Genomic DNA, 13,123 nt, shown 5'->3' with positions numbered 1-13,123 from the left:
GTTGCCATCTTCAAAATGGTTTGATGCTTTTGTTTACCCACCTCAATCGTTTTCCACCCTGCCCTAACACACAAATTCTTTCATAATAGATTGTGAGAGATAGATGTTTGTGGTCTTTTATCAAAACAGGAAGTGTGGAATCAGTGATTGTGAATAGAAACAGGTCTGGAGCCAGAGCTCTGTAGGAGGGTGACGACACCCCTTCCCCACCGTAGGTGTGATCACACAGAGGCTCCACTACCTCCCTTGCACTGACCACAGGTGACCTGGCCGCAGTGCAGGGAAAGGGCCTGATGTGACCATGACCATACAGGAGAGTGTGTGTGTGAGAGACATGATAGCCTGTTCAAACACCTCAAATCCTCCCCACAGCCCGACAGGATAACAAACGAAGGCAGGCACTGAAAAAATAAATAAAATAATGACAGAAAGAAAAGCTCTACTGCAAATGTACAAAGTGAGAGACCACACACACACACACACACACACACGTGTAAAAGGATGGAGGGGGCTTGCAGCAAAGGTCATACAAAAATCCACACTAGAGGTCGACCGATTAATCGGAATGGCCGATTAATTAGGGCCGATTTCAAGTTTTCATAACAAATCGGTAATTTTGGAAACAGATTATAGCCGATTACATTTCAATCCATGAGGAGACTGCATGGCAGGCTGACTACCTGTTATGCGAGTGCAGCAAGGAGCCAAGGTCAGGTGCTTGCTAGCATTAAATGTATCTTATAAAAAACAATCAACATAATCACTACTTGCTTCTACACCTGCATTGCTTGCTGTTTGGGGTTTTAGGCTGGGTTTCTGTACAGCACTTTGAGATATCAGCTGATGTACGAAGGGCTATATAAATGCGTTCATCCACCTCTGGCCTGCTCGCCTCCCTACCACTGAGGAAGTACAGCTCCCGCTCAGCCCAGTCAAAACTGTTCGCTGCCCTGGCCCCCCAATGGTGGAACAAACTCCCTCACGGCCAGGACAGCGGAGTCAATCACCACCTTCCGGAGACACCTGAAACCCCACCTCTTTAAGGAATACCTAGGATAGGTTAAGTAATCCCTCTCACCCCACCCCCCCTAAGTTTTAGATGCACTATTGTTAAGTGACTGTCCCACTGGATGTCATAAGGTGAATGCACCAATTTGTAAGTCGCTCTGGATAAGAGCGTCTGCTAAATGACTTAAATGTAAATGTAAATGTAAATAAATTTGATTTGATGACTAGTTAACTACACATAGTTGATGATATTACCAGTTTATCTAGCTTGTCCTGCGTTGCATATAATCGATGTGATACCTGTTAATTTATCATTGAATCATAGCCTACTTCACCAAACGGGTGATTTAACAAGCGCATTCGCGAAAAAAGCACTGTCTTTGCACCAATGTGTACCTAATCATAAACATCACCGCCTTTCTTCAGGGTCAGGGTATATGCAGCAGTTTGGGCCGGCTGGCTCGTTGTGAACTGTGAAGACCATTTCTTCCTAACAAAGACAGCCAACAGGGGATGATTTAACGAAAGCGCATTTGCAAAAAAAGCATAATTGTTGCACGAATGTACCTAACCATAAACATCAATGCCTTTCTTAAAAACAATACACAGAAGTATATATTTTTTAACCTGCATATTTAGTTAAAATAAATTCATGTTAGCAGGCAATATTAAACTAGGGAAATTGTCACTTCTCTTGCGTTCATTGCACACAGAGTCAGGGTTTATGCAACAGTTGGGGCCGCCTCATTTGCCAGAATTTTACGTAATTATGACATAACATTGAAGGTTGTACAATGTAACAGAAATATTTAGACTTATGGATGCCACCCGTTAGTTAAAATACGGAACGGTTCCGTATTTCACTGAAAGAATAAACGTTTTATTTTCAAAATGATAGTTTCTGTATTTGACCATAATGACCAAAGGCTCGTATTTCTATGTGTTAATTATAATATGGTAAATTCTATTATTTGATATTTGATAGAGCAGTCTGACTGAGCGATGGTAGGCAGCAGCAGGCTTGTAAACATTTATTCAAACAGCACTTTGATACATTTTTCCAGCAGCTCTTCGCTGTGCTTCAAACATTGATCTGTTTATGACTTCAAGCCTATCAACTCCCGAGGTTAGGCTGGTGTAACCGATGTGAAATGGCTAGCTAGTTAGCGGGGTGCGCACTAATAGCGTTTCAAACGTCACTCGCTCTGAGACTTGGAGTGGTTGTTCCCCTTGCTCTGCATGGGTAACGATGCTTCGAGGGTGGCTGTTGTCCATGTGTTCCTGGTTCAAGCCCAGGTAGGGCGAGGAGAGGGATGGAAGCTATATTGTTACACTGGCAATAACAAAGTGCCTCTAAGAACATCCAATAGTCAAAGGTATACGAAATACAAATGGTAGAGAGAAATAGTCCTATAAGTCCTATAATTCCTATAATAACTACAACCTAAAACTTCTTACCTGGGAATATTGAAGACTCATGTTAAAAGGAACCACCAGCTTTCATATGTTCTGAGCAAGGAACTTAAACGTTAGCTTTTTTACATGGCACATATTGCACTTTCTCCTCCAACACTGTTTTTGAATTATTTAAACCAAATTGAACATGTTTCATTATTTATTTGAGACTAAATTGATTTGATTGATGTATTATATTAAGTTAAAATAAAAGTGTTCATTCAGTATTGTTGTAATTGTCATTATAACAAATAAATAAATGCAAAAAGATTATTAAATAAATAAAAGCGGCCGATTAATCGGTATCAGCTTTTTTTGGGGGTCCTCCAATAAATCTGTATCGGCATTGAAAAATCATAAATCGGTCGACCTCTAATCCACACTGCCGCAGAGAAACAGAGAGATAGCAGAGCCGCACTATATGCAACTCAGAGAAACTGGAATCCCTCAATGTCATCATTACAATGAGTAAAATAACCAATGTCAGGCAGACACTTAGAATGATTTACCAGGTGAGGAAAACTACACATAACACACTGTGAATACACAATGAAGGAAATGAAGTCTGTACTTATAGTAAATCTGATAGGACATACTATAAATTGTGTAAACTAAAAGTAATGAGCTCCAGCACCAAGGTCACCTTGGACTAATCCTGTCTCAGAGGGTACTGTACTAGATCGTGGTGTATGAGTGCAATCCGGTTTGTGAGATGGTGTATCAGTGTAGACTGGTTTTGGACCAATTGAGAATCAGTTTAGTGTGTTCCAGTGTAAAATGGATAACTGGTTACAGTTAGAGGGACTGGCACTGACAGAAGCAGTGTTTTCTGGGTAATGCCTCTCACTCACGGTCTGGCCTTCTGTCGGTCACAAACTGCTGTCCTAATGGAATTTTCCACATGAGCGCCTTCTCCCTCTGTGCTCTTAACACTCCGCGTCAGCCACACACACACAGAGCACAACCTTCCCAACAACACACACAACCTCAGCATCAATCCCGAGTCACACTCTCTCTCACACACACACACACACACACACACATAATCACATAATACGCTGACAGGGCTGAGAGAGAAACTGTGCCTCTCTGATAGCTCTGGATTTCATTGGGATACACAGAGGGTGTTACCATAGCAGCAGAGTCCAGCACATAGTCATGATGTCTGTTCTGGCAGTCAGTCTGCTCCGTTCTGGCAGTTCTGTGAGTCGGGGGAACAGACCTGCTGCTGCAGGTGAGATGTAGCAGACCTTCCCATCATGCACTGACAGGGATTAACGTGGTTAGTGGCAGGTAGGCAGCGCCATCAACACCCAACCCCCGGGTGCTGAACACCCGCCTCCCTGCTTGGAATTCAGACCTGCTGGGTCAGGACTGAGGTGCGGGTTGGGGAGGTAAAATCTCAACTACTGCAGCTGGCTGGAAGTTGTAAGTGTTCTCACACACACATACCTGGAAAAGCTGGACAGCTAGATTGGTAGAGAGAGACATGCGAGTGTTGTGACAGTTAACAGAGGAGCTTCAGTAGGTGAGATCTATACTAGCCATGGCATTCAGGCATGCACACATTTACCAACATCATACCCTTGTCGTCTGGGTTAAGGGCCTGTCAGCTAGAACAGGCCTGCTAAATGGGGTCATTCCATTTGAGTTCAATCACAAAACTTGCCATGCCCATGGGAGAAGATCAGAAAATGACTTTTTGGACCTGAATGCCAAAGCAATTAGGAAATAGAAGTCTTAAAAGTTGACCAATTTTCCATTACCCACCCTACCACGAGACCTCCATGTCTTCATCACTGGAAAATATAAAAGGTTGAGAATGTGATCCTTAAATGGCTTATCAAACTATTCGATATTTCTTGAGAGAAAATACATTTTTGAACTTATGTAAATGATCTAAAAACTCTGCACATGTTGTAGCTTAGACCCTATTTTACATTGAGGTGCTCGTGTTGTGTCCACCATCAGTTGAGACACAGCATGCTCTTGAACACAGGGTGGGTGTCATGTTTTGGCTGTACTAAAATGAGAAAGTTGATATTTCAACTTTCAAAATGGTAGCACAAAGACAGTTGGAGGACCACACATTAGAGAATGTTAACTTGAATGGGAATATCAGTTGCTTTAAATTACCATCAATCTTCCATAGGAAATCTACTGAAATAGAGATATTCACATTTAAGTTGACATTTGACGGTGGGTGGTCCGGCGTCTTTGTGATAGTGATTAGAAGTGATAACTTTTAGTCAATTAAAACTTCAATGGTCATGTCCATTCTATGAATTCTATTTCTATGATTGAAATGACACCCACCCTGTATTTAAGAGCATGCTGTGTCTTAACCGATGGTGGGAACCCTTTGTTGGCAATGACAGAGTTCAAACGTTTTCTGTAAGTCTTCACACTGTTGCTGGTATTTTGGCCGTATTGCCCAGCAACAGCCCCAAAACATCACTGCTCTAGAGGAGATCTGCATGGAGGAATGGGCCAAAATACCAGCAACAGTGTGTGAAAACCTTGTGAAGACTTACAGAAAACGTTTGACCTCTGTCATTGCCAACAAAGGGTATATAACAAAGTATTGAGAAACTTTTGTTATTGACCAAATACTTATTTTCCACCATAATTTGAAAATAAATTCATTAAAAATCCTACAATGTGATTTTCTGGATTTGTTTTTCCTCATTTTGTCTGTTATAGTTGAAGTGTACCTATGATGAACGTTTTGGCATTCAGGTCCAAAAAAAATCCCTTTCTGACCACTTCCTCCACGGGCAAATACATATGGAAAGTTCACATCAAAAAGGGGTACAGTCAAAAAGTGATTAAAAATCAAATGGAATGACTAAATACAGAACATGCTTCTTCAACATTAGAAGCAAGAAAACTCAGTTGATCTGTAATACCGGTAATCTGTTTAGAAGTCGAGAAGATCTTGTCCAGAGACTGTGTGGTGATGGGAATCATTGGATGATTGCATTACCAAATTGATCGATTGACCTTGGAATAGCCAACTAGCTACAGATAAACACAGAACACATTGTTTCTGTTATCGGGTCAGTCTGGTCGAATCGAGTTAGATTAGAAATACTGTCAGGGTTCTAATGGCGAACCTCATTAATGATGAAGATTAGAACACATTACAACAGGTCTCTAATCCACGCCCGTCCTGAGTGTGTCAGATATGTCTTGGGGTGGGGGAGTTTAATTTTTTTTAGGGAAAACAAGAGTGGTTTACTCAGTAGATCAAGTCAGTTCAGACCCATCTAAACCGTGGAAGCCATTTTCCACTAACCCTGTAGAGGTTGACCTGGGGTGAGAGAATGTGTTTAGGGTGGCAGGTGGGTTGGTGGGTTGGTTTTCGCTAGCGCTGCACATCCACGGTTAACCTATGGTTTCTCAACAGGTTTGATTTACATCCAAATCTTATTTCCACAGTACAGTAGGTTTTACACAACACTGAACAAGACAAAATCCGGTATTAACCTTACTCCCTGCTAGCTAGTCAGCCTTCCTTGTTCACTTAGCGTCAGTCTATGTCCCTGAAGTTGCCGCTCGTGAAAGCCAAGGTTAAACAATTGCACAATAGATATCGCATAGCATGGCACACTACTGATCTTGCAAAACCGACATTATAGAATGTGGCCAACCGTTCCCTTTCCTACCATTCAAAGACAACATAGATGGATAACCTCTCTGTGTACCATCTATTCAGTCTACACATTCCCTGTACTGTTGAACTGTTCTAACCATACTCTTGGACTGTGTGTCAGCAGCTCCAGTCTACACATTCCCTGTACTGTTGAACTGTTATAACCATACTCCCTGCTCGCCAAGAGTAACTTCCCTCTCGCAGCTAGCTAGTCAGCGTGGTGAAACCGCTTCCTTGTTCCCTCAGCCAGGGGATGGGAGTGGCAGTACTCAACTGAGGGGGGGGGGTCCTTTCCCCCAAGAGTGTGTCAGGCTGGCTGGTGGGACTGGTAGCCAATGGTCTGTCGGTTTGACCTTTGATTCCGTGTGGTGCAGAGCGGAGTTCATTGAACTCCAGTAACTCGCTCCCTGTGCTAGCTGGAGGCAGGCCAAAACAACACGCCCCAGCTTGTATTGTAAACTCAAGTATGTGATATTTTGCTCCACAGCTGAGCGCTAAGCAAACAGACAACACCCCTCCCCTTCAACTCCATTTCTCTCCATTCCTCTCCCTCCACCTTCCTCCCGCCCTGTGCCTCAATGTCCCCAGCCATAACACTCACCTATAGTCTGACAGAACACAGGAAGAGGGAGAGACAGCCAGGGGATGTATCACCGCTTTAGAAAGAACATGCACATAAACAGTACAGAGGAGGAAGAGAAGTACCTGGGGTCAAAGTACTGTGCTAAAGATGGTCAATCATTGGAAAGGGCATTGTTTTCTCTGATTGCTGTGCCTGTAGTACTTTTCCATATATATGCGTGTGCACACACGCACACATTTACCTATACTTGTGGGGACCAGAAGTCCTCAAGAATAGTAATCAAACTCATTTGCTATTTTTAGGCATAGGGGTTGTGTTTTGGTTTAGAATTAGGGATACATTTAAGGGTTTGGTGTTAAGGTCACAAAAAAATGATTTTTAATGGGAACCAATTGTCTCCCCACAAAGTGAGTAAAACACAACTATGTGCGTGTGTGTGTGAGAGAGAGACTGTACTGTTTGAGACTAGGGTGGGGCAGTATTATATTTGGTGTTCTTTCTTGCATTAAGTGACAGACACAAGGATCATGTGCTGTATGCATGATGACAGTACTCTCGTGAGACTGGATTTGGGACCACGCGGAAGATTTGACTCTAGGTGCCAAAATTACCAGAACATGCTCGACTGACGGAAGTAGCTTCAGTAGCGGCAACCCGCACACAAGCGGCGGTGCCCCACCAGTGATTGTTTTTTTACCAATTGTAAACATCTTTTTATTTAAAAAAAAAAGATACACTGAGGAATTCTTTCTTTGACAGACCAGGTGAATGCGATTACCCCTTATTGATGCCACCTGTTAAATCCAATTTAATTAGTGTAGATGAAGGGGAGGAGACAGGTTAAAGAAGGATTTTTAACCCTTGAGACAATTGAGGCATGGATTGTGTATGTGTGCCATTCAGAGGGTGAATTGGCAAGACAGAATTTGTAGGTGCCTTTGAATTGGGTATGGTAGTAGGTGCCAGGCGCACCAGTTGGGTTCACACACTCAACAGCTTCCCGTGTGTATCAAGAATGGCCCACCACTCAAAGGACATCCAGACAAATTGATACAACTGTGGTTAGCATTATAGTCAACAAGAGCCAGCATCCCTGTGGAACGCTTTCAATAGAGTCCATGCCCTGAAGAATTGAGGCTGTTCTGAGGGCAAGGGGGGGGGTGCAACTCAATAATAGGAAAACGTTCTTAATGTTGTGTACACTCAGTGTAGCTAGCTGGTAGCTTACTTGCTAGTTCGACTTTAAATTGGCATGGGAGCTTCCTAATCTAATATCTGACTAACTCGGGAATTTGAAGTTATTTCAGAATGGAAGTTAACTGGCTAGCGCATCATGCACTGTAAAATGTTAGCTCCCTATCCCCAGTTAGAGCATGTGTTTTCACTTATTGCATCTGCATGCTTATTGCTTTCTCCCTGGTGCACTCATTCGTAAACTGGTTGTTCGTCCATAATAGTATAATCTAATCTGTTCAAAACAGTGTCAGCATTTGCTGCAGTGTTCATTTGGTTTGACATGAAGAAGTGAAATAGGTGATTATATGGTGTTGTTCAAATGCACAGATCACTTCACACACACATCTTCTCAGAGAAACTAGCAGTAGTTTGAAAACTTGGCATCATATTTCTGTCATGCTGCTTTGTTATTAACTGCAACCACCTCGCACCGCGGGTATTCAGCCAATCAGAAGCCGCCACTGCGTTTCAGTCTTAACACCAGGGATAGTTTCAGTCTAACACACAGTGTGTGTTTGTGTCTGTGTCCTAACACCACCAGGCGGAATGTGTCCCCCTCTCAATCAGGAGGCCCAGAAAGACATTCTAGACTCACTGCTGCATCACACTGTCCTGGTCTGGGGATTATATAAAACAACCACTGAACTATATTGAACAAAAATATAAATGCAACATTTTCATTGATTTTACTATGTTACAGTTCATTTGAAATCAGTCCATTTAAATAAATAAATGAGGCCCCAATCTATGGATTTCACATGACTGGGAATACAGACATGTATCGGTCGTCACAAATTACTTTAAAAAGTGGCATTGTGTTGTGTGACAAAACTGCTCATTTTTAGAGTGGTCTATTACTGTCCCTAGCACAAGGTGAACCTGTGTAATGATCATGCTGTTTAATCAGCTTCTTGATATACCACACCAGTCAGGTGGATGGATTATCTTGGCAAATGAGAAATGCTCACTAACAGGGATGTAAACAAATTTGTGCACAAAATTTGACAGATAATATCTTTGTACATATGGAATATCTGATCTTTGATTTCAGCTCATGAAACCAACACTTTATATGTTGCGTTAATATTTGTGTTCAGAGTAAAACACACAGTGCTAAGGCACTGAGTCGACTGGGGAAGTCACACCCACTGCCCACAGAGGGAGAGAGTGAGAGTTCATGAACGTCTCTGTGAGTAGCCTTGGGGACAATCAAAGCCACCGAAGACCAAACACTCAACGACTGATCGTCTCCGATCGACAAATAAAGCTGAACACAGTGGTGAGTTAAGGGTCTGGCTTTCTAACGAGACTACTGATCAGACTGCTCTATCCCTTAACACAGTTTACCTGGTCTGTGATAGGGGTTTACCTGGTCTGTGATAGGGGTTTACCTGGTCTGTGATAGGGGTTTACCTGGTCTGTGATAGGGGTTTACCTGGTCTGTGATAGGGGTTTACCTGGTCTGTGATAGGGGTTTACCTGGTCTGTGATAGGAGTTTACCTGGTCTGTGATAGGGGTTTACCTGGTCTGTGATAGGGGTTTACCTGGTCTGTGATAGGGGTTTACCTGGTCTGTGATAGGGGTTTACCTGGCAGGACCTCATTTAGAAACCATCCTGAACAGTGTGATTGTTCTCTACCACCTGCAGATGTGTTTTCCCCCAGGGACACAAAACAAGCACTTCCCTTATCGAACAAATCTATTTGGATTACATGTGTCATGTCATGCACAGGCCATGTTTCACATGTCCCCTTTTTTTTTTAGCACAGATGGAACATCCAAGTCAGACTTCCTTCTGCTACCGCATTGCAAGCGGTACCGACATGCCAAGTCTAGGTCCAGGTACCGACGTGCCAAGTCCAGGTCCAGGTACCGACGTGCCAAGTCCAGGTCCAGGTCCCGACGTGCCAAGTCCAGGTCCCGACGTGCCAAGTCCAGGTCCCGACGTGCCAAGTCCAGGTTAGGTCCCGACGTGCCAAGTCCAGGTTAGGTCCCGACGTGCCAAGTCCAGGTTAGGTCCCGACGTGCCAAGTCCAGGTTAGGTCCCGACGTGCCAAGTCCAGGTTAGGTCCCGACGTGCCAAGTCCAGGTTAGGTCCCGACGTGCCAAGTCCAGGTTAGGTCCCGACGTGCCAAGTCCAGGTTAGGTCCCGACGTGCCAAGTCCAGGTTAGGTCCCGGCGTGCCAAGTCCAGGTTAGGTCCCGACGTGCCAAGTCCAGGTTAGGTACCGACGTGCCAAGTCCAGGTTAGGTCCCGACGTGTCAAGTCCAGGTTAGGTCCCGACGTGCCAAGTCCAGGTTAGGTCCCGACGTGCCAAGTCCAGGTTAGGTACCGACGTGCCAAGTCCAGGTTAGGTACCGACGTGCCAAGTCCAGGTTAGGTACCGACGTGCCAAGTCCAGGTTAGGTACCGACGTGCCAAGTCCAGGTTAGGTACCGACGTGCCAAGTCCAGGTTAGGTACCGACGTGCCAAGTCTAGGTTAGGTACCGACGTGCCAAGTCTAGGTACCGACGTGCCAAGTCTAGGTACCGACGTGCCAAGTCTAGATACCGACGTGCCAAGTCTAGATACCGACGTGCCAAGTCTAGATACCGACGCGCCAAGTCTAGTTCCAAAAGTCTCCTACCCCCAAGCCATAAGACTGCTGAACAATGAATCAAATGGCCACTCGGACTAGTTACATTGACACCCACCCCACAACACATTTTTACACTGCTGCTACTCTTTGTTTAATATCTATGCACAGTCCCTTTACCCCTACCTACAATGTACAAATGACCTTAACTAACCTGTACATAGCCTCGTTACTGTTATTGTGTTAAGAAAATATTGACAAAATAAAATTTACTATTTCCTGAACTGCATTTTGGTTAAGGGCCTAAACATTTCACAGTAAGGTACACACCTGTTGTATTCGGTGGAAGTGAAATGATTAGATCACCATACATTGGCATATAACCTACAATGTATAATGGACAATGTACGTCTATAAAGTGGACCGTTTGTCAGTAGGGTCCAGATCAATACTTACTCGTTTTCAAGCAATGTCATACACACGACCTCTTTGACGCCCGGGTTGTTGGCCTTTTCACAGGAGCAGTTCTGAAGGTTCCAGGTAGCCACCCTGACCACCGCTTTCCCGTCCCGCATCCCCGACGGAGGCTCCACGTTGGGCCGCACAGACGTGATCAGAGTCGGCCCCCCAGGTGGAAGCTCCATGTCTTCACTCCGGAGACTGAATGATGTGGGGCTCGGGTGGGACTTGGTAGTGTATGCCAACCCCCCGTTGGTATTGGTGGAAGGTGTTCTGGAACGCTCTACGAACACTTGAAAGCGAATTTTGTCCAATAAAGATGAGTTTATGTGATTGACCCTCACCAAGTCTTCGATGCTTTTAAACGGACCGTTTTCCATCCGGTATTCTACTATGTTCTTCGCTATCTTATCCGTTATGCCACGGATGCTCATGAACTGCGCCGGTGTGGCGGTGTTGATGTTCATACCTGTGCTTGACAGGTGGGGCTCGAAGTCTTTACGCAGAGACGACGGCGAGTGTTGGGACGAACTCGTCCTGCTCGAGACGCATATTTCCAGTCTGATGATCTCCAGTTTGCCGGCACCGATTCCGCTCACGAGAGCCAAGTCCTCTACCTTTTTAAACCCCGCAATGCAGTTCCGGTACTCCACGATATTCTGCGCTACCGTGCGGTTCACTCCTGGTAGAGTCATCAGCTCCTCCTCGGTGGCTGTGTTGATATTCAACCGCTCTTGGTTCACGAGGATGTGGCTGAAGTTACACGCGGCGCTAAACTTGCGCTTGCTGTTGTTGAAATCCGTCGGGTCTTTGGGGATCGAGCGGTGGCACCCCAAATTCCCTCCCATGGCTGCGGCTCAGTTGGCAGGTCAATCCACCGGGGCTTGGAACAGTCTAGACCACCCGTAGACCGGACAGAGCGGCGAAGGCAGCAGCACCACAGCAGCAGGCGCACAACGTGTAAAAGTAGCCTACAGTGTGATTTATCGACTCCTGCTCAGACATGCAAGACAGTTGTAGATGTGACAGTTCTACTAATTTACAGACATATGAGCCGTAGTATGTTGTATCGTGTGTTTGTTTTTTTCGGGATTAAAATAGTCAGAAAATACGCACAAAACAGCAGGTCCAATTCTTTAGTCGTTTAGCGGTCTATCTCACTCCATGTTTATCATGAAACCTGCTGGTGTTAGGTCCTTGCTGAATATTCAGGTACCGTCCACACCGGTCAGCTTGCCTAGAGGAACTAGCCGGTGGCGTGCTGGTGCCGCAGCACAGTGTTCGCGTTAAACGCCAGCTGGTCTCGTCATCACACCAGGGGGGCGTGGCGCTAACCTAATTTCAGTCCACATGTTTTACTGTGTCCTTGAAGAGGACTTCAGATCTGACTCAATGGATCTACTTTACATTATAATGCATGTTTAAAATGGTTACAAACTAGAGAGAAGAGCTCTCAATACAGGCTTTCACATGTAAAATGCAGACAAATATAATCCCTTTGTGTTAAGGAATATTACAACGGGTTATAAAACACTTAATCCCACATCAAAACCCTATTAAAACTCCTGATCTATTGGTTTATGTTTGACACCTCTGGTTACACAAGTGGTACACAGGATTTATTTTCATTGAGTTGGTGAAAAAACTCAAACAGGGTAGCAACTCACATGTAGGTGCTCTTTATGAAAAGGAGAAGTGTGCATGATGAGATTTCTCTTTTCTCTTCTACAAAATAAGCTATTATTAAAACTAAAGTTGAGATATAAGATGTAATAGATGACTATAATATTTAAAAATATGTGTAATATATTTCTTTACACAGACACTTCAACAAATAATACTCTCTCAGTTTTGCATTTCAAATAGTGTTACAACACTTAATTTATTTTCAGTAAATAAATACACAGATACAGTGGGGAGAACAAGTATTTGATACACTGACGATTTTGCAGGTTTTCCTACTTACAAAGCATGTAGAGGTCTGTCATTTTTTTTATCATAGGTACACTACTGTGAGAGACGGAATCTAAAACAAAAATCCAGAAAATCACATTGTATGATTTTTAAGTAATTCATTTGCACTTTATTGCATGACATAAGTATTTGATACATCAGAAAAGCAGAACTTAATATTTGGTATAGAAACCTTT

The 13,123-nt window shown here is 44.0% G+C and overlaps 1 protein-coding gene across 1 annotated transcript in view; it reads right to left on the bottom strand.

The window, feature by feature from the left end:
• Positions 1–12,268, bottom strand: part of LOC124013163 (endonuclease/exonuclease/phosphatase family domain-containing protein 1-like) — a 35,118-nt gene extending 22,850 nt beyond the window's left edge. Inside the window, exon 1 of the mRNA XM_046327369.1 lies at positions 10,971–12,268. Within this exon, the coding sequence (XP_046183325.1) occupies positions 10,971–11,821 (851 nt within the window). The 5' untranslated portion in view covers positions 11,822–12,268. The remainder of the gene's footprint in view (positions 1–10,970) is intronic.
• Positions 12,269–13,123: the final 855 nt, after the last annotated feature.

The sequence above is a fragment of the Oncorhynchus gorbuscha genome, linkage group LG24 (genome assembly GCF_021184085.1).
Source record: "Oncorhynchus gorbuscha isolate QuinsamMale2020 ecotype Even-year linkage group LG24, OgorEven_v1.0, whole genome shotgun sequence".
NCBI lineage: Eukaryota > Metazoa > Chordata > Actinopteri > Salmoniformes > Salmonidae > Oncorhynchus > Oncorhynchus gorbuscha.
This window is presented reverse-complemented; position numbering and strand designations above follow the sequence as displayed.